Here is a 21,800-nt window from a genome sequence, read left to right as displayed (position 1 = left end):
AAAGCTTTAATGCAACAAATCAAACAATATATAATCCCTGTGGTAGTGTCAAGCTGAAATTGTGAAGGGGCATCGTATTTTTTGTTTAAATACAGGCCGAAAAGGATGTATTTAACTATATTACTTTCTTTAAGCTAAATCTAAGGGAAACAGTACAAGATTTGTGGCAAAACGTTTAGTAGTACAGTACGGCATACTGTAAAAAGGGTTTAACTACTTTATTTTCCTCAAGCTAAATTTAAGGAAAAAGCACACTAGATTTGAGGCCAAAAGTTTAGTTAACTATGTAATTGAAAACAGTCTCTTTTCTGACAGGTTATCATACCATTAAAGCTTGGTGTGACTTAAGTCTAAAGATGAATGTATTGCATTCTTGCTGATTCTAGCAATTTTAGTTTCCAGATAATCTGAATTCTTTAGCTGGCTCTAAGAGAAGAGCTGACACCATGTTCCAGGATCCGAGGGTTGTCTTTGTGTTAGAAAGATGGGAACAGCACTCAGCCTGTCCCAGTTAATGTAGTAGTACACACTCTGTAAGCATTTTTCAATACACTGATATACTGCTTGGTAAGCAATATTTTCTCTTTTGACATCTGTATACATCAATCAATGTTATACTGTGGCCTTGCGTGAGTCACACATCTAAATTATAGTTGAATACATACAGTATTATATACAGTACAATACATAATATGACATTTAAAGCTATTTAGACATTCAATTAAATACATGTTAAAGATTTGCGTCATGGTCATGGACATTATAATAACTGCAACAGAACTGATTCTGTTGTGCCACTGGGTGGAGCTCATTACACATCTGAGATCTTTAATCCACAGCTTCAGCTGTTGTCTCTATATAGTATATCTGATGAATTGTCTTTCTTTGGATTGGTGACATAGTAATTATTTTATTTTATAAAACATGTTTGGATTAAAATATTAGATGTGAACGAAATACATGTGATACTTTCTTTTTAATGTGTATTGTGTGATAATGTGTGCTTTTAAAACAATCTAAAATATTATTAAATGATGCTTAAATAAAATAAAACATCTGAGTGAACTGAACAAGATAACGAGGAATCCCTATCTAAGTTTATAACCTATTATGCTACCCTTTGGCTGTGGCTGGAACACCATGTGAATATACAGCATATCTAAAATAACATTGAGTGAATATCTCTACCATCTTACGACACTTAAAACACATCCAAACATGCACATGTCATCAGGACAGCATTCCACTGTGTAATCGTTGTAAACCCACATTGATCTAAGAACACTACAACAGGACTGAACTTACCTGTAGCTCCTAGATGGCAAAGAAAAAAAGCAGAAAAAAGAATACCCATTACACAAATAAGGCAGAGATTATTACATTACATTGCTGAGGAATGCATTTTTGAACAGGCAAGCTCAATCTGTGACGTCAACATTACTCCTAGATATTTATTATCCTGTATCCTTGTCGTAGTTAGAATTCTGACTGTTTCATTCCCCAAAATAAATCTCTGTCCAAAGTGAGATAAGCCGGAACAACGTGGAAGATTAATGATTTGTATTTTTAATCCCATTGAAACCTACAGGTTTGTGCATTGGATCTCACCTCTCCATCTTCCAACTCCACATCAAGGAAGTCAAAGTCCCTGAAGACTCTGAATTGCTGCTCCGAGGTCGTGTCATCCGTGTTGTCCAGCTCACGGGTGCCGTCATCAGAGGACCCCAGGCTAGGCTGGTGCTCCATTAGGTCCAGCTCCCCACAACTGGAGAAAATCACCTACAAGGAGAGAAAGTGCATTTCAGACTTCAATAACAGAATACCAAAAACACAGAACCTCTTAGTCTTTAATGTTTAGTGCCAAGTACGTTATGCATGCATCTTACGGAGGGATTCTTCGTCAGCCCAACTTCTTGTCCACACAAAGATAATACGTTCACCAACTTCTCCCTGGTTCTTTTCTGTAGAAATATAGAGGAAATTAGACTAAACATATTTGGAGGAAAAGTCACTGTGGGCCAAAATGAGATCAGTCAAATGTAAAGAATATACTCTTATGTGAACCTTGTAGCAGTTAGACTTTAAACAGAAGTAGCTACTTTAACATTCTACTGTTCGATGTGGGAAATATCTACTGTATTATTTATCTGAAACATGACGGCTCCATTATAACTCCCTGTAAATGTTTTATTAACAGACATTTTGCTTTTCAAACCAGTGTACCAGTGCCTGCCATTCCTCCTTCACCCAATATGAGCAACATTCTACTGGAGTAAATTGTGGCTCACCTGCGACGACTGTGGCCTCTTCCAGCTGACTGGAACCAGCACGTTGTTGGTGGAGGATCCAGAGGAGGTAGAGGAGGTGCTGCGCGTCACCGCTATGGCCCTGTTCTTCCCATCCGTCCCTGGAGAGCCCTGCAGCTCATCACACCGCCGGCCGATCACAGGTGTCTATGAGCACGGACACAGACAGACAGACAGGTGGAGCCACAGTAAGTCAGACGAGAAGCGGAGGCTTGAAGAAGCGTAAGGTCATCTCTGTGCAGCAGATCTGTGGCTCAGGCTCCATGGCACTGTCGCTCCTGCCTCTTCTGTGAGGTCAGATCATATATAGTAGCTCCAGTATGATTGGTAAGTATAGCAATTTATAAACAACAGTCAGTATTGGTTCACTGTATCTGGGTGGGCCCAGTTTTTAATCCTTTGCTTGTCTAAAGCCTGACCTTTCTTTCAAAAACAATAAAATGAAGGAGTGATATAAATAATGATAAAATATTTGTTACTTCCAGAAGCAAGCTATTTGTAGTTAACGTTAAAAACAAACATTGGTTGGTGCATCTCAAGATTCAATGCACTGCTTGTTAGCTCTCCAGCAGTTTTGACTCTTACTGATTCACATACAAAGGACGGCAGTAAGAACTGACATCATTTCCTGCCATTCATACCACCACACAAATAGCTCCCTGTTCAGTTCCCACACATACACTACACCACCCCATATCTTTGCCATCACTTTCCAGCTCTGCACAACTTGGTTAATTGTGTTTACCTTTCAAGCTTTCAAGCTAATCTCATGGGGTTTGGTCAAAAAAGAAACATCGGCTGTACAGAAGGGGAAGAATTGCTTCCTTGCTCAAAAACCTGAAAAAAAGTTAAATTGGCCACCCAATCTCATCGTGCACCACACCCTGGAAACTACAGGGGTAAAAAAAAAAACAGGAGCCCGAAAACTAGTATAGAAAGAGTGTAGGAAGGGACACAAATGGCTTTGGGTCCATTGCTATGTCATTGTTTCTGAGAGAGAGAGAAATCACCTCTGCTCCTGCTACAGTACTTAAGTTAATGAATGATGTCATACAAAGGACTCATCCGGCGTCTCTAACCTCAGATATGTCAAAGTGGAAGTCCAGTGTTTTCCCAGGCAAGGCCTTGGACGACCTATCCCAGACACGACTGATATCCTCGTAGGAGACGTCACTTTGTGGCGATGACGGCTGGACAAGACTTGCAGAGCGAGAGACCACCAGCTTCAGAATATTATGGGCTTCCCTCCAATGGACAGTCTATGGTCAATTTATAAATACAAACAATTCTATTCATTATTATTATCAGTATACAGGCACACCAACAATTAACAAAATCACCACACATGTCTGTATAGATCTAGACTAGAGTATACTGTAGTCATGTAGTATACAATGCTTCAAAGCAATATAACCTAGTAGGAAGGAAACAAATGTCCACAAGAAAATACTTTAAGTAGACTTAATTAGCAGCTGGGCAGACTATTTATAGGAACAGTTTGTTTAGAGGGTGTGCCTTCAAATGTACTACTCAGACGCGAGCCCCTAGCACACGCATGCACGCACGCACGCACGCACGCACGCAAGCACGCACACGCACACACACACACACACACACACACACACACACACACACACACACACACACACACACACACACACACACAAAGTTATATGGTGCAGTTATACAAAGTTTATGCAAAGCAGCATGTATTTCCAAGGACATCATACATAAAGAAGTGAGGTGTGTACTGTACAGTAATACAGGTTCAAATACGGTATGTGTGATTATGAAATAATATATTCTCCATTTCAAATGCTTTAATCAAACTCACCTGAACAAATTTCTCAATGATCTTGAGTACCTCCACATTGAAGGGTTTTGCCTGAATTCCACTGAGTTCCATGTGACTCAGGAGGCTATAGATGATATGTAACAAGGTCTGCTGCATGCTGGGGAGACCTTTCTCTAGCAGCTGTGGGGACAGAAGGAAATAGCAGCTCATTTGATATGTTCAATGTAACTGCAGTTACAATATCTGTTAATCATTGGCAACACTTCACATTTACCCGGTTTCAGAATACATTCTATAAGAGTTATAATAAGGCTGTGCAAACCTCTGCCATGTACGTAACCATGCTGAGGGTGATATCAGAGAAGGCTTCGTGAAGATATCGACACACAACGTTGACCCAGGAGAAGCAGCCTCGTGTGTAGGTGTGTGTTTTATAGAGGGTCATGACATGAGCTAGGTTGGAGAGTTTGGCATTCTTCTCCTCAAGGCATACCTATGGAGGAAATAACATTGTAAATACAAATACATTCTGAGAACTGGCTGGGCTGTAATTCTGAATATGTGTGGGACGGAGACTAACCTGAGCTATCCTCTCAGCAACATCTTTACAGAACTGCGTGGGGCAGTCGAAGTTCTGAACAAGATGAGGGAGCAGGCAGAGAACATTCAAGGGGAAACCTGTAAGGGGGAACATATTTCACATTGAAAATATTGATGTTAATCCATCAGGAAATTCCTTGTGGGCAATCAATTTTTTTGAAAACTGCAGTTATTTTGAACAGTGGTTCTCAACCTCTGTAAATTATTCTGGGGGGTCCCCAGATGATTAACTTAATGTGCAACATTGATTTCTCACTCAACAGTAAACAAACCCACATACTGTAAAGTTGGAGGGTATCTGCACATTTCTAAAGTGACAATTTAAGGACTTTTTAATACCTCTAAAATGACAAATTAAACATTGGAGAAATTGTGAAAATAGCCAATCTACAGGCTCACAACGCCTTGCGTTGCGAGGCGTTGTGAGCATGTAGATCTGCTATTTTCACAATAGAACTGTGTTATATAAAATGTAATGCCTCAACTCTTAGTGCTCGTCAGGGTAGGGGGGGTCCCCAGTAAAAATATGATTATGTTGGGGGTCGCGGCCTGAAAAGGTTGAGAACCACTGATTTTGAACATGGTGTACCTATGGCTTGTGAAGTGTCTACCACTGGCACTCGTGAGACAGGTGTGAGCTGACTGAAGAGCTGAAGGGTGAGGTCAGTGGTGGACACAGAGGTGAAGCCCTTAAGCAGCAGCTGTTGGAGCCCGGAGAAGCTGCTCCATTTGAGCTGGCTCTGCAGCTTCTCCAGCTTCTCCCTGTTCTCCTGCTTGTCTAATGACACATGGCCCAGCAGCTTATTCAACAGCTTCAGAGACATCTGGTACTCAAACTCAAAGTCCGACTCCATCAAAGACACGGCCACCCAAAAGATGGTGGCCAGCAGGTTACTGGGGTGGTTGACATTGTTTGGGTCTGTGACGTTGTCTTTTGAAGATGATTGGCTTTGGGCTCTTGCCAAAACACCCTGCTGAACGCAGGCCTGGATACGGTCCATAGTTGCGCTGCGAGGGGGGTCAGAGCACCTGTCGGCCTGGTCAAACTTCTTTGGTACAGAGGAGCTCCTCTGATGTCGGCTCCGGTCAGCTCCTCTAATACCGTGGGTAAGGTTGAGCTGCCCTGTGCTCTTCCTGTTAGACATCAACTTCCCATTGGTGAGGAAATCTGGCGACGATGCCCTGGAATGCACACAAACAACACATGAGGCACACTGCTCTCTCTCTCTTCATGAAGGAGATACAGTATGGAAGAGGTACAAACCGTGTCAAGATGGCCATCAGATCATTGTTCTTTAGACATTCAGCCAAGTTATCCGCCACAGATTCTAGCGTGAGCAACACCTCCATTACATAGCCCTGAGAAAGAGAGTAAGGCAATTGCCATTAATGATGCCATCTGCATGGTTTTCTTTCTGTGAAATTAGATTAATTGGTAATGTTAGTAAATGTTAGAAAATATAAATGTTGCCAATGCCATTATAAACTACAGCCCCAGCAATCTGCTTATGTTCATTTGTTCAAATTCAGTTCTCATTTGTTTACAAAGCCTAATGTAATCTGTTGCTACAGTAGATGGTTGCAGCAATTATAGTGAATTCGGTTTCAAAGATCAGCATCACGGTTTGTTCGAAATTACACACTCCATAGCAACAGTAGAAATCTCAAGGTGTGTTGATGATTGAATGTACAGGAATGCAGAATAATGCTATTGTACACAGAGTTCTGTGCTTGTGTTACAGACACAGAATACTAACCTGCACTTCTTCACCATGCTCTCCCACTACTTCCACCAGCCTAGATAGCAGGTCAGATACAGCGTGGGCAGAGAGAGGCTGCCGCAAGGCTCGGAAGACCTGGAAAGAGCGGCCAGCATAATGCCGCGAGGAACTGCACAAGGCTGTCTGTAGGGCCACATCACTAAGCTGCTGCTCCAGGTGGAAGTCTGCTAATGGACAGACATGTTTTAATGTCCCGCCAGTAGAGATTGATTTGTGAGAAAAAAACAAAAAACAATCAAAAGAATAATTGAGTGATTATCATGGTATTGTGCAGTGTTAATAAATAATACCTGACTTAGACTCTTTGAACACAGAGACAACATGTCGCAGAAAGTTGGTTAACTGCTCAGTGCTTTTTGAATACTGGTTCTTGGGAGAGATGTCTTCATGGCACCACAGGGGTCCATAGGCTCTGAAAAGCACACCACCCACTATCAACTGACATGAAGAATTGAATTTATCACAATAAAACCTGTCTAGCCTTTGACTTATTGTCCATAAGCTTAAATTCTTCCAATCACTGCCACAAGTGACCGCTTTTAGTTCTTGGGGGGGAGGGAAAAAAAGTAAATAAAATAACTTGCACAAGTGATTGTAAATCTGTTACTGTATGCATTCCAAACCACTAGGTGGCACTTTAAATCAAGCAAAAATGAAAACAAGGGCAGGACCATGTGATAAGAAGTGTTTTAGCAGTGCATTTACCATGTAATGGAGTTCTGTAATATTATCCCATTCCAAAATACCTGCATCATGTGCATACTACCAGGAGGTGAGCCATTTGAGTGATATTAGAGCAGTGCTGTTAGCAAATAGCAGTTGTTTACAAAGTGGTCCTTGAGGGGGTTCCAGGGGGTCACCAACAGAATTATCAAATTTAACTAAATTCCACCATTTTAATAAACAGTGTTGCTGCCATGATAACAGCCGCATGCTGAAACAATGCCGACATCACTGACTGACATCACTGACTGACATCACGGAACACCATATACATGTATGGGCATAAATGGGTGAAACAGTCTGTATGCTGACATCACATGTTGAAACAATGCCCAAATAATGTCTGTCTGACATGATGAAACAAGTGCCCAAATTTGGAGATGATATCACAGGTGAGACAGACAGAGATAAGACATCTCCATATAATGTATGGGAATGAAAGGGACACAGACAGACAGACAGACAGACGGATACAACGGGTATTGCACAACTGGACGTCAACGGTGACTATTCTGCCCAATGGGCACCGGTCTGGTCAATTACATATTAATCTTGGCATCCTTGACATAAAAAGGTTTGAGAACCACTGAGCCACTGTACCTGGTGGTCAAGAATTCTATCAGTTTGTGTGTCTTTTCGTCCAATTCATTGGAGGTGACCAGCTCTTCCACTTCCTGGGAGATCTCCGGCAGGTTGTTGCTGCTGCCTCCCAGGCTTAGGCTGGATGACGTGGAGGATGAACTCAGTCCTGAATCTGGCACAGGAGACGCCTGGTACTCCCGCAGGAAGTCAAATCCTCCTCCTAGACACAACAGGGGGACAAGGGAGTGTGCTCAAACATTACAGGGGTTTCGTATTTGAGTTCACCATCCCTGCTACCACGTTGTGAATTATCCACAGGATTAATGGCAGAAGTTATACAGACAGAACATAATGAACAGCATGAGCTGTGTTTTGGCATCTCTGGAATTTGAACGCAATTAGTCTCGTCTACCCATGGCACTACATGTTTAAGATAAGACTGTGATGTACGACAGATTTAACATAATATTCCCATTGTTTATTCACATTATTCTTGCGGGGACAGCTAGAAAGTTGCATATCAATGTGATATTGTAATATATTCTAAGTGTTGCCTTTGAAGGTTGATACTTTCAATAACTATGCGAACTGCCTTACCAACTTGCTGACCTCAAGCTCCTCTTAATAAGAAGATAAGGTGGAGGAGAATTTGTTTGTGCAACAACTAATGCGAGGAAATATGTAATTTGTGTGAAGAAATTACAATGTTATCACTGTAGTAATATCATTAAAGTTACTATTTCTGACATACATATTACATTCAAATACATTTCATATGGCTAGACAGTCGTAAAAACAATAAAAGAGAGGACAATCGTAAAAAAAATGAAAGAGAGGACAACAAACAAACCCAGTCTATCCCAGTACTTGTTTATGGTCCCATTTAATACAAAGGAATATAAATAGCCTGAAATGAGTGCAGTGGATTGCGTGGAATGCTTTAATCAGGACCTTTGATGTCCCCTGTACATAACATAATATTGTTTTTGGCATGACGTCCAGATATTTTCTCCACAGATAAGAGACTTACCTCTTCTGTAAAAGGAATGCAAGTCATTCCCTCCTGCTACTCCAGTTTAGATTAGCAACAGAGAGGAGCAATGTGCTGAATGTCAAGCTGCCATGTGAACCCAACCCTGGCTGCAGTATCTACTCCAACGCTTCAGGCGCACAATCATTTCCATACAGTACAGTGTATACTGGCCCACACATGAGGGGTGAACGGTAACCAGTTATAAATAAGCAAGCTTTTAAGTGAGAAATGAACTTGCACAAAGGCACGATAAAACACAGTTCCAGTATTTCTTTGTACCTGTAGTAAAACAATCTGGTTGAAAGCTCGGCTTCATGGTTTGTGTCTTGCTGCAGCCGATGTCGCGCGTCTGCAGCAGAACGGAGGCGATGACCTGGAAGTTGTTGTTACACGACAACGTGATGAGCAGATGGAGGAGAAGACGTTTACTGTGCTCAAACACCTCTGGGCGGTAGTGATCCATGCCTACAGAAGAGAAACACAAACTTTATCTGCCTAATATATATTTCCTGTATTAATGTTTGTAAAGCGCATTAATATCAGTTTGGAAGAGAGATTCAAGAGGGTGTAATTGTCAGTTGTCAGTCACGCATACAGGTTATGAAATGTAAAAAACTAGGTTTTGTTATTCAATTTGGCACAATCTCCCAGCTATGTTGTTATAGAAACATACTTTAACTATGTGCTAGCATTACGGCCAGTCAGAAGGTGAAGAGATTTGATGTGCAAAGTGAAATGGGTGCTTCATAACTAAGACTTAAAGATGTTATGATTTACTATAGGGCATGACTGATAGTGATCTGGACTCACCCAAAAACATGGCATGTAGCAGTAAAGGCAGATGCAGAGCCCAGTCCTCTCTTACACCGTGGTCCACTACCATCTCTGTCATGAGGATGACTGCAACATTGCATCTGACAAAAACAAAACCTATGACTTACTTCATGGAATGCATCTGAATATATGGGTGAATATATGGGTGTATCGGGTTTGTTTATGGTTTTGTCTGAGTCAGAGTGATGTGGCCGTGGTCCTGCCTATATTTGGGCGTATCGGGTTTGTTTATGGTTTTGTCTACATGACGTGGGTGTGGTCCGCCCGACAGCCGGCCCATCCGCCCTCCAATTAGCTAATCTTAATATAGGATAAATACAATATCTACAGTACCAAGCAACATTATTTGTCAAGAATTAGAACAGCGGTGGGTTTCAGGCGACCGTATCAGGCAAAAGATCACTTAGCTGTTTTCCAAGGCTGGCATGACCCATTGCTAGATGGTGAAATACACCATTGCTTTTACATCTTATAATAGACAGTTAAATAAGAATAATACAAGCATAGAATAAGTCAATCATTTCTATATGATATATCTAATAGGGAGAAGTTGTATGTACATCAAAACAATAATGGTTAATAACCGTTGTTTTTGATCAGCTTTATTGATCACCTAAATAGTGCAATCTGATCACCTAGTAGATCAAAAAGAGGTGGTTGCCCAACACTGAATTAGAAGAATAGAGTATCCAGATGTTTCCATTAATCAGTGTTGAATAAATGTTCAACTGGCTGACCTATGAAGTGGCCCTCTTGGGGTGATGGTCTCTGGCAAGAAGTCTACCAGTGGAGCCCAACATCCTCCATTCACGGGCATGGGCAGAGGATGAGGCTGGTTGGTCTCCATAACAGTGATCAGCCAGCCAGCATAGGGTGGCAGAGGTTCACCTAAAGCCCAGAGACATTATACTGTTGATAACTTTCACATCAATTCAATACAAAACCAACAATCAGCGTTCTGGAAAGTCTTGCTGGTACATACCGGTACATTTCAGTGACATAGCTTAGGAACCATCACATGTACATACACCGAATACAATTCTCATCTTTGTTGTTCTGTTACAGATGTAAATATTGTTTTAAGGTTTTGCTCGTTGTGTGTGAAAGGCTCTGCGACAAGATCAATGCACGATTCCGGCACTCGCAGATAGCTTCCTGTGTGTTTCTGAATATCTGGCAGGTTAGATATTTGGCTCTATCGCCAATTTCCATGGGTACATGTGTTGTGCGACGCAGAAAACAAAGAATGCACAACACAATAATATCGACTGGTTGACATTTGGCAGAGACGTAATCCTCAGTTTATCGTTTTAACTTTATTCTCCGAGTTTCACACAAACTCACAGCAGCGCACACACCAAAACATCCGACCGACCGACCAATCCCAGAGCTTCATGCTGCTAATGTCGATTCCACAACAACACTTCCTCTCATTGGACAGAAGCTCGGCAATGTGTGATTCCTTCTCGCCGATCAATCATGTTGTGAAAACCACAACGATATTATGACAGCCGATTTCAAGAAAGACACTCGTGTAGTGTGAAATATCTGATCTGATGACTCCCCGACCACTTCAATATCTTGCAGTGTGTTTCTGCCTCAAGAGCATGTTTCAGTTTGTCACTCCACTGCAAGCCAAATGACGTCATCATGACGTTATGATAACATGGCGTTCAGAACTAGGCCAGATCACAGCCCATAATATGGGGATGATCTTGACGTCATTACCAGGACGTCATATTATTGTTATTGTTTGTAATGTTAGTTGAAATATGATCATGTTATATTCTGGAACATATCTGACTAGTTATGATATTTATCTGGCCTCGATCGTTCCCTCTCTGATTAATCCAGGATGTGCGCTTTTTTGTGGGCAGGATTTATGTTGGTTGAAATCAGGTGATATTCTAGGCCAGATCTGACTAGTCATGGTTACAATTTACAATTTAGGCATTTAGCAGACGCTTTTAATCCAACTTACTTGCGACTTACAATAAGCAGGTAATACATCAATAAGCAAGATAATGTGTCAGTACATCAATAACAATATAATAAGGCATAGGATTAGGAATATCAATCTAGGCATAGGAACATCAAACGACTTGATCTGGCCCGAATCGAGACGTCAAAGGTGCTGGGTCACCTTTGACTGAGGTACTGATTCAAACCCAACAGAGTGAAACAGACCTGCTTTCAGGTCACTGGCAGCCACTGAGAGCCTTCTCCTTTGCCTGCTTCAGTTTCAGAGTGGCACTGTTTCAGTGCCAGTTCTCACAGAATGCTGACAGAGCTCCGGGGGCCCCCCTGTGCTGCTCATGCATTATCAATGGCACCACCACCCTTACCCTCATGTTGTGTTCATGTGATTCTGTGTTATCTCACATTGGTGAAGCCATAAGAGCCACATTTAGGGTGATTCTTTTGGAATGAGACAGAAATTCTCAAACTTTTCACACGTCAAGGACCATTAGCCTCTGGCTGCATAGTCATAGCCTCTGGAGCTTGTAGACATTATGCTAGTTTTGCAATTATTGAACATTTTTGCTGACATGCCTAAATTACGCACACCATGTTTAAAGTGGTTAAACTGGCGGCCCCCACTTTGAAAACTTAGGTTTTCAATTCATACTGTGTCCCAGAATTCAGTTTGAAACAAAACCATGTACCTTTCCAAAAAGAATGCTGCAGCGTCCTATTGCCAAGATTATTTTGGAAAACAATAAGTGTTTAGAAAAATTGTCTGATATTACATTTATGTGGAATGGTTATTGCAAAAAATATGACAGATAAACAAGAGAAGGAGCGCACACCAGTGTGGAGGAGATGCTGACCGTGGTAAATGAACATGCGATGCAATAGCCACGATGTAAAAAGAAAAACGTTTTCATTTAAAGGGTACACACCAATATTCTGTTGTGTAGTCTTAAGGTTTTTGAAGAATATACAATGGAAAGATTAGATAAAAAAATAACACTGGTTTAATTGAACAAGTTACACAGTATGACTGAGAGATACTCACTCTTCTCCTCATCATAGGATCCTCCTGAGCTGTTGCTGTAGCGAGACTCCAGGCGGTTGTGGGCTCGCATTATGTGGCTGAGCCTGAGGTCAAAATTAAGAGACCATCATAATGCTGCCTCATAGGAAATGGAATGTGATTCATCAATGTTGAGGCCTCATAACCTACCTCTCTTCGTTGTCCTTCATAGCTTTGGTGTCATCCGTATCAGGAAAACTCTCCTGCCCAGCAACAACAGTATTGCTGCTGGATGTGGTACCTGCGAAGAGCAAAAGAATAAATAAAATAAAATAAAGATTTGAACCAGGTTCTCCCAAATGGGAAACCAAACATTGCCTGCTCAGCCAAAGAGGTACAGTACCCCCCACTTGGCCAAAGGAGATACTGTGTAAGGCTTCTACTACACAGTAAAATTCGGGGGGTGTATAACCCTGGCCTGAAAACGTTGAAGACTCCTGCCCTAAAGCAAATGCACGTATTCAGTCTGACATATCCCCTCTGGCGATAGAAAATGTACAGAAGATTATAAAATCATAACATATCAAAAGCAAAAGCATGGATCCCCCCCCCCCACGGGAAATCAAACCCTAACTATAACTATAAAGATTTAAAAATCATTCTAACTCAAGTGAATGGCAAAGATCGCATTACAACGATAACGATAACGATGACAGTGGTGAGCCATATAGTTAGTGCTTGGTGTGGACGGTCCTTAAGTAAACCATGTTTATGTAGAGAGAGCTGTACCGGAAGCTGCTGTAGAGGCCTTGTTGCTGGTGGCAGTCAAGCGATAGAATGGGGGGCTGTCACAGTGCTGCACCACGGGATTTACCGGGTCAGTTTGCTGTAGCTCAAATATCAGCTCCTCCATGGTTTGGGTGGTGTTGTTCCGACACAAGTATATCACCACCCTCTTGATCTAGAAAAAAAAGAAGAATATCCGTGGAACACCAGAGGGGAAACATTGTCAAGATAGATAATTAACTGAGAGCGGCCTCCCTGACAAAACAAATCCTCCTCCTCCTCCCTTAGGGCATTTCAACTTACGTAGGGCAACAGTGTTGTGTCACTGCTGACACCACACAAGCTCATGAGGAACTGAAGAGTGATTCTCAGGTTGTTGATCCACTTTTCGTTGCTGACCAATGCATTCCAGGCATTTTCCATCTCTGGTCCAGGTACATCATCCCCATACTGACATGGTGGTGGTGGGACACACACACACACACACACGCACACGCACACGCACACGCACACGCACACGCACACACACACACACACACACAAAGACAATTGCAAAAGCAGATATCATTACATTATCTGTAAGACTTGGAAGGTGATTTGTCTACTCATCCGTCGGATCGACGGGAGATTCCACATGCCTCATATTTAAAAGGTACCAGACAGGATTTCTGCAAATTGGTTGATCTAATTTCCCCTCAAACACGACGTACCTTGGCAGTCATGAACATAAGGTTGTTGAGCACCATAGACGTGGCTTGTAGGGAGCCCCAGCCAGTGCCCTTGAGTGGGTGGGACTGTCCCATGCTGTCAGTCTGACCAGCGGCTTCATTTTCCGGGGCGCCGAGACCGGAGATCGGGGGAGGGAGGCTGACGTCCACCAGTTCTATGTTACTGAGCCAGGGGAGGAGGTAGGTGAGCATGATCTGCCTCCCGTTGGGATGGGTGGTGGGGAATCTCTGGCTAACCTCTGAGAGAGACAGGGATTAGAGCGTCATGACTCATCAGTGGGTACGGCAGTCTGTTTACGCCACATGAGAATCTGTTTCACACTGACAGTGTTTACAACTCAGTCCTGTCCTTTTGTACGAGTTCAACTGAAAACGGGGGAGTGCTTTGGACGGCTCATATTTCACTACTGCTGTGGTTAGGAAGAGATACAGTTAGGGTCAGAGTGAACTAGAAGTGAGAAAACAAGATCTAATGGGATGGGATGAAGAGAATTCTACTCAGGATTTGTAAACACATTCTTATACACACCCACATACAGAACATGCACTTATCCTTACACACACATGCACTTATACACAAACATAAACACAAATAAATATGTATGCACGTGCGCGCAGACATAGGCACGCACACAGTCACACACACACACTATTTATAGAAACAGTTTGTTTAGAGGGTGTGTCTTCAAATGTACTACTCAGACGCAAACCACTAGCACTGCCACACACAGACACAGAGACGCATGGACGCATGCACACACGCACGCATGCATGCACACACTCACACTCACACTCGCGCGCGCACACACACACACACACACACACACACACACACACACACACACACACACGCACACACACACACGCACGCACACACACCTACCTGAGAACAGAGGCAGAGTGAGCTCAGGGTACATCCTAGCCAGCTGGCTGGAGAGCTGGGGCAGAGAGCTACTATAAAGTGGTGGCAGTGGACCATGGGTGCCATAGAGGATATTGCCTGGCTTCTGATCCGCAATCCTCTTAGAGTACACAAAGAGCTTAGCTTCAAGAATCTATTCAAACAAGAGAGAAGAATGTCATTTGCATTGTCAATTAAGAGAAAAAGAATAGCACCTACACACTCATTATGCTCCAATACTTCTCACCTGCATCAGCTGCATAGAAATCTCATAGATTTCTCTGTTGGTATCTGATGCCTTGAAGAGCACCAGATTGAGGAGTGTTACAATGTCACATGGGTAGTTTCTGCAAGCAATGAAATAAAAATAAGAAATTAGCATGAAGTAATGATTTAATATTAGAATCCTTGTAAAGGTTGCTTATTATACAGTATGTTCTCTAGAGGACACTAATTGTAAAAACAAGAAACAAAGCACAATGATCTCTTTAATAGGATTTGTTGGTGTGATGCTTTGAAGTCAAGTTAATTTGCCTATGCTTTCAACACTTGGAGGAGAGATCTATGAAAATCTGGAGCATTTCCTAATTACATTAGCCACAACATTATTTCGCTGCATCTCACATAGGCGACCCACAAACAAAACCAGTGCGAAATAAAACAAGTATTTCCCAGTGAAGCACATGAAAGTGATTTGACATAATGCCAAATACTTCCACAGGCAGACGATGAAACATGAACAGGAGGTTAATGGAGAGACACTGGTGAGGATTTATAGGCCTACCTGCTGCCACAGACAGTAGCAATGGCTTTGAAGCAGCCAGAGGCCAGCTGGTAGGAGCCTGTGTAGCAGCGGTCCACAGCCCAGTTGAACAGGTTGACCTGGTCAGCATTGAGTTCAAGGAGGAGGATGACAACTTCACAGCCGAGCTGGTGGACCTGAGCCACACAGGAAGGGAGAACACACACAGACAAAACAAGTCTCTCCCGGGGCTGCTTCAGACAGAACGGTCCCCATTACCCAGTAATTCAAGCTAAAGATTTTCTGAGGCTATATCCATTTAGAAAGATAAATGTCTCTGAGACTTAATTGTGTCCTGCTTTCTAAAAGGCTTGAGGAAGGATAGCTCAGATGGATTGCAGAGATTTTAGCCTTGACATAGCAAGAAGATGATAAATTACATTTTATGGGCAGCCTTCCCAGTCAATATTACTCATTCTGTGGCAATTATAATGTAAACGAATGAGTGCAAGTGCAAAGTCAACTTGGCAAAGTAAAATAAACATGCATGTGCAAAGACAAGGTGATTCATCTTGACATTATATTATTGTAGTCATTTGAAAACAATATTCAGCTAATTTATTGTGAAACAAATGCCACACTTCTCTGTTTGCCAACACCCCAGAAAGACAAAAGCAGGCATTTGGCAGGAGCATAATTTATGTTTTTCTTTTCTTCCTTTTCTTTTTTGTTTTAACAGAGGAAGACAAAGCAAAGTATCAGACAGGCTTTTGAGGTCAGGTCTTTGTTTAAATATCCAACTGTAATAAATTGTTATTCACATACCCGCTGATCCTGGCAAGCTAGTATATTATCCAGCCACTTATAGAGGTATCCGTCCGGAGAGAGGCCAACATTATCAAACACAGGCCCACAGCACAGCACCGCAGACATAGCCTGGAAGAACAAACAGCATGACACACGCACACGGGCACGCACACGCACACACACACACACACACACACACACACACACACACACGCACACGCACACGCACACACACACACACACACACACACACACACACACACACACACACACACACACTCAATCATTTAACCACTTACAACCTGTTGTGAGCTTGTAGATGTTCTCTATTTTCGCTGTTTTTGAAATAAGGTTTAATTTGTTTAGACACGGTTTCCTGCCATCAAAAATGTTGAACACAGCAGTTGATTTCATTGGGGACTATGTTGATGTTGATGTATTAATGTATTACCTTTCTTATTGTAAGTCGCTCTGGATTAAGTGCGTCTGCTAAATGCCTAAATTGTCAATTGTATTTGTCTTTTTATTTGATTGTGAACTTGAGAACTGTCCTTACTGTACCTTGAGGGCCCAATATTGATATCTAGTGATCTGGTGATTTCTATCACTGTAGCGGTCCAGAGGGGTGAACATAATGCTGAACGGACCGGCCCATTGGCTGAACAGGATGAAGAGGTGATGACGAAGGCTCTGCTGAGGGAACAAGAAGCGTCTGTGGTGCACTGTGGAAGGGACATAAAGATCTCTTCGTCAGGAGGAGGTGGGGGAAGAGGCAGCAATCACTCAAGAAAATCAATACTGAGCAAATTAGTAAAAGCACTTCTTTTTTTTTTAAGAGAGAGAGAGCTAATAAGGACGTGTTCCTTCTTGACAGTTCATCTGCCATTCATCAGGGAATACAGAAAGCCTGGCGCCTGGCAACCCATGAGTCATCACCTGCCCTTGCCTTCTCCCTACCTAAGCTGCTCTATTTTTGGAGCAACTTCCCTTGAGATGTGTTCAAATCAAGATCAATGCCAAGTGGACCGTGCTCCTTTTGCCCTGACAGCCCTGGTTAAATTGAATCTTGATTTATAAATCACAATTCCCAACTGCACAGAATGGGTCATTCTGATGGATTACACTTGACAGCTACAGAAAAGTAATACAGGACACAATATTTGTAGAGATTTGAGAGATTTCGTTTGGCTTTCATGCCTATATTGATAGGGATAGACAGTAGGCTGCCAGAGATGGGGAGTGACATGCAGCAAAGGCTGTCGGGATCGGGACTCGAACCCGTGACACACTGTCAGGCTACACTGAGCCTAGGTGGCTGGACCGCCTTTTTGTGTTTTCTTTTGTTGTTCAGTGATGGCCTGTAAGATTGTTATGGGTGCTAGGGGTATCTGAGTGTGTAGAGAGGCCACCTGGGCTTGTGCAGTCTACCTGTCAAAAGTGTCCCTGAGCAAAACACTTAAACCTAACAGGTAACAGCTCTCCCTGTGCACTCATCTGAGCCATCTGAGAAGCCATCTGCTGGGTGAAGCAGTCAAATTAATTTCCAGAAAAAACTCCCCCCATTTCCCTATAGTTTTTGTCTTCGTTTATAATTCCTTGCACGACCTAATGTCCACAATTTGGGTCTTCTGGGATCTGAATCTGATCTGGGTTACCTGGGACACACTGGATGAGGTTGGCCACCATGGCACTGAAGTGAGCTCGGATGTCCTTGAGGATCTCCGCATCTTTGTCATTCTCGGCTTCCAGAAGCATCCGGGTAAGATCCACATACTCCAGGAACAGAGCGCCCAGGGCCAGGGTGTCGCGTTCCAGAGCTCCATTTGTACTGTGGGAAATGAGAGGAGTCCAGGAACACAGAGACATGAGAGTGCATACCATGACAGGAATACCCACAACGGAACAGGAAAGCTAACATTTTCATATTTCGCTCTCAACATTTGCCACAACTCAAATAACAATACTATGTCACATGTAAATATAACCATAAAAGTAGTAGTGAGCCACTATGTTACAAGATGTCACTCCAGTTTTGTCTCTCGGGTTATTGTGAATCCTAAAGGGACATGCATGACAGACTAGCACACCACCGTATGGGGTTACAGTGTGTAACGTAAGGTGGTGTGACATCTCACTGACCTGTCACTGATGACACCTGAATCAGCCAGTAGCTCAAAGATCCGCAGCAGCTGCAGTCTCAGAAGATCTCTCCGCTCACGTCGCTTTTTGTTCTGTGACAATGAAAATAAGGAAAGCCCAGTCACGTCACGATTGCTGCTCCATGCAAGCTCCCTATAGCAGCATTATAACCCATATTATGTTTTTCTGAGAAAAAGAGAGAGAGAGATACATCTGCATGTAGTGTACTTTTGTTTGTATTAAATAGTGTGTGTAAAGATAAAGAACCCACCTCAGGTCTTCTTTCCAAAGCTTCTTTCATGAGTGGATGTAGCTCCTCCACAAGTTCCCTGTGTAAGTACAGGGAAAATATGACAAGGCAATCATGATGTGCTAAACCAAATTGCTTTTTATAGTTACTGAAGGATAACAGTTTGCTGTGCAAATCCACACTAAATGTAGTATTCCCTTTTGAAAAGGAAAAGGTGTTTGGGCTCAAATCTAATTTCCATGATAAAATTAGATGGGACAAGTTCAAACTATAAATGGCCTGAATGCATAAAAAGCAAATCTAATCCTGCACTCATCTCTTCTTTAAATCCATACAAATCCACACCAAAATAGACCTTAATCGCCAAAATAATGCTTTGGGTAATAACTTTCATTTAATTTATTGTGTCCAAAAGCAGAGCTTCAGTGATAGTTTGGGTGTCAACTTGGATTTCAATAGCTTGCACGCACACTATGGGTGGGACATTAAGCACCTGCAGAGGAAGGAGGTATGTAGTATATCACAATATCACATATTGTAAAGTGAGAAAGTGAAAATTATGTTATCCCATAAAGTGTAGTTTACTAAATTTTATTTGTATTTGTATTGCACTTTACATTTGAAACAAACCTTAAAGTGCAGAAAAAAATTAAGAAAAAAAAACAAAAAAACATTTGCCCCAAATAAGAAAGTTATTAAAATATACCTGAATACAAGGGTGTTAGTGCGACCAAAGCCCAGTACGAGAGATTCTGTGAGCTCAATGCTCTCCGCCCTCATTAGTGGGACTAACTGCTTCAGGAGCCACGCTACAGATGGACTCCCGATCACCTGTAAAAACATATAAACATTACACAAGACTACTAATGCACTTAAAATGCATCAAGTCCTTTAAAAACACCAAAGAGGACGGATGTGTTTGTGAAATGTGAATACGTACTGTAAGCATATCCATACATTTGAATATATACAAGTTTCATATTCTGTTCCTTTCATATAATGAAGCCGTTGTTGTAATTTGACACTTTGTGCTTAAATGTCAACAAGTTGTGTATGAACACCTGATCCTAGGGAGACAAAGCACCTGGGAAATTAATAAGACCGGAGGGCAAGGAGGCAGCTACCTTGTTATCGTAGCTGACACCACTGTCAGGTGTGGTGGCCATGATCTCAGGTGTCGACACTCTCAGATGGCCATGGCTCATGATACTGGGCTTGGCCACCCCAAAGCAGAGGATCAGATAGTTCCTCCACAGGGTTACATAATTGTCCCCACTGCCAGAGGTGCTGGTCTTCTTAGCGTACACTGGATTACTGATTAGGGAGGAATTTGTTTTTAATTCAATAACATGAAGAAAATCGAAAGTTGATTAAGCTTTATGTAAAGCTAGCTATATCACCGCAATAATGTGATATCGCAATATTTCATTCATATTATGGAATACTGTCACAAGCCTAAATAAGGAATGCACAGTCAAATCTTGAGCGCTACGTTAAGTGCATTAAGTGTAAGATTAGCATGTCAAGTCTTGAACTTGGTGTGGTGCAGAATGAATAACTTACTTTGGGTCTACTAGGGGCATGAGGAGCTGCATGCGAGTGAAGGCGTACGGCCAGGCGTAGCTGAGTGCGGTAGGGCAGTGCTTGGGCAGGTTGTCCTGTCGGAGGAGGCTGTAAACACACAGCACCCACGGGTCCTTCACAGACTGGGCAAAGATCCACACATGAGAGGGGCTCCTAATGTCATAGTGACTGTTTACCAATAGTGCATTCCATTCTACTAGCCACTGAAGGTCCATGTTGTGGCCCAGTGGCATGGTCGCCTAGGAAGAACATTATGAACAAAAGAACATAAAGGTCAGGGGACATGTTTTCATTCTTCAGCCGATTTATTCTTTGCAAAGTATTATATGTATGTGTGAGAATGTAAGAAAATGTGTTAATAAAGGAAACAATGTCTCTGGTCTACAGTAAAATACACATACATTTACAGTACACATTTACAGTTTATCTCCTCGTCGACTAAGAATTCAGGTAAAACTGAAGACATCTTACTGTGTCAGATATAGCCACATTGGCAAGACTTTCCAGGACTGCAGGGCTGAGCTGGTCCATAATCTCAATCATGGGTTTATCATCGTCCTGCAGAATGCAGACGATAAAATACATTCATTATAAACTGTACTGTGTGGGACGTTAATTGTAACATTCTCCTCTTTCTATGGTTTATTGTTCTTGTAAAGTCTCTGCCTTCAGTCATTTTTACCTCGGACTGTCCAATGGCCATGAATAGACAGCGTATCTCCTTAAGGATGGAGATAGCAAGTTTGCGAGTGCTAAGCTGGCAGGAACAGAGCAATACGAGTGCCAGTCCCTCTACAGCATGCAACACAGCCGAGTGTGGCCCTCGCTCTGCAGGGATCTTGGGACTTGAACTTGTCTGCAGCAACTGTAATAGAGGTATAAAACTGTCAAATAATTGCTGACTTAGATCAAACACTTCAATTCAAACAATCAAGGCATAATTTTAGCAGGACTAGTTCAAGAGTATATATCTATACTATAATTTTGCGAATGTCTGAGTGTCTGAGTGTCACAGCGTTTCTCCTCAGTGGCTGGAGCAATTGATCTGAAATCGCATCACCATAAGCATATGAACACACCTGACATAACTGTGAAGCCCGTTTGTCACTTTCACAAATCATATGCTGTATATTAGCATTTTTATGGTGTATCTACTATCTATTCTGCATCTAGCTTGAGGCACATCTATTCTGCATCTAGCATGAGGCAAAATGTTTAACCAGCTCTGTGTG

At 42.2% G+C, this 21,800-nt stretch overlaps 1 protein-coding gene across 1 annotated transcript in view; it reads right to left on the bottom strand.

Annotated features, from left to right (window-relative positions):
- Positions 1–21,800, bottom strand: part of frya (furry homolog a) — a 63,336-nt gene that overhangs the window by 10,163 nt on the left and 31,373 nt on the right. Inside the window, exons 19-51 of the mRNA XM_080731577.1 lie at positions 21,251–21,433; positions 21,040–21,126; positions 20,548–20,807; positions 20,109–20,298; positions 19,691–19,815; positions 19,006–19,063; positions 18,735–18,826; positions 18,251–18,423; positions 17,157–17,317; positions 16,614–16,724; positions 15,831–15,985; positions 15,294–15,393; positions 15,029–15,200; positions 14,128–14,384; positions 13,721–13,867; positions 13,421–13,592; positions 12,842–12,932; positions 12,674–12,756; positions 10,392–10,542; positions 9,631–9,734; positions 9,100–9,285; positions 7,806–8,007; positions 6,773–6,894; positions 6,459–6,646; positions 5,966–6,060; positions 5,291–5,883; positions 4,682–4,779; positions 4,424–4,594; positions 4,141–4,281; positions 3,386–3,565; positions 2,289–2,453; positions 1,887–1,961; positions 1,609–1,779 (exon numbers count right to left, since the gene is read on the bottom strand). Of these exons, the coding sequence (XP_080587703.1) occupies positions 1,609–1,779; positions 1,887–1,961; positions 2,289–2,453; positions 3,386–3,565; positions 4,141–4,281; positions 4,424–4,594; positions 4,682–4,779; positions 5,291–5,883; positions 5,966–6,060; positions 6,459–6,646; positions 6,773–6,894; positions 7,806–8,007; positions 9,100–9,285; positions 9,631–9,734; positions 10,392–10,542; positions 12,674–12,756; positions 12,842–12,932; positions 13,421–13,592; positions 13,721–13,867; positions 14,128–14,384; positions 15,029–15,200; positions 15,294–15,393; positions 15,831–15,985; positions 16,614–16,724; positions 17,157–17,317; positions 18,251–18,423; positions 18,735–18,826; positions 19,006–19,063; positions 19,691–19,815; positions 20,109–20,298; positions 20,548–20,807; positions 21,040–21,126; positions 21,251–21,433 (5,259 nt within the window). The remainder of the gene's footprint in view (positions 1–1,608; positions 1,780–1,886; positions 1,962–2,288; positions 2,454–3,385; positions 3,566–4,140; positions 4,282–4,423; positions 4,595–4,681; positions 4,780–5,290; positions 5,884–5,965; positions 6,061–6,458; positions 6,647–6,772; positions 6,895–7,805; positions 8,008–9,099; positions 9,286–9,630; positions 9,735–10,391; positions 10,543–12,673; positions 12,757–12,841; positions 12,933–13,420; positions 13,593–13,720; positions 13,868–14,127; positions 14,385–15,028; positions 15,201–15,293; positions 15,394–15,830; positions 15,986–16,613; positions 16,725–17,156; positions 17,318–18,250; positions 18,424–18,734; positions 18,827–19,005; positions 19,064–19,690; positions 19,816–20,108; positions 20,299–20,547; positions 20,808–21,039; positions 21,127–21,250; positions 21,434–21,800) is intronic.

Source organism: Nannobrachium achirus, assembly GCF_963921795.1.
Source record: "Nannobrachium achirus genome assembly, chromosome: 8".
Classification (NCBI taxonomy): Eukaryota; Metazoa; Chordata; class Actinopteri; order Myctophiformes; family Myctophidae; genus Nannobrachium; species Nannobrachium achirus.
Note: the sequence above shows the minus strand (reverse complement) of the source record. Positions and strands in the feature narration are given on the sequence as shown.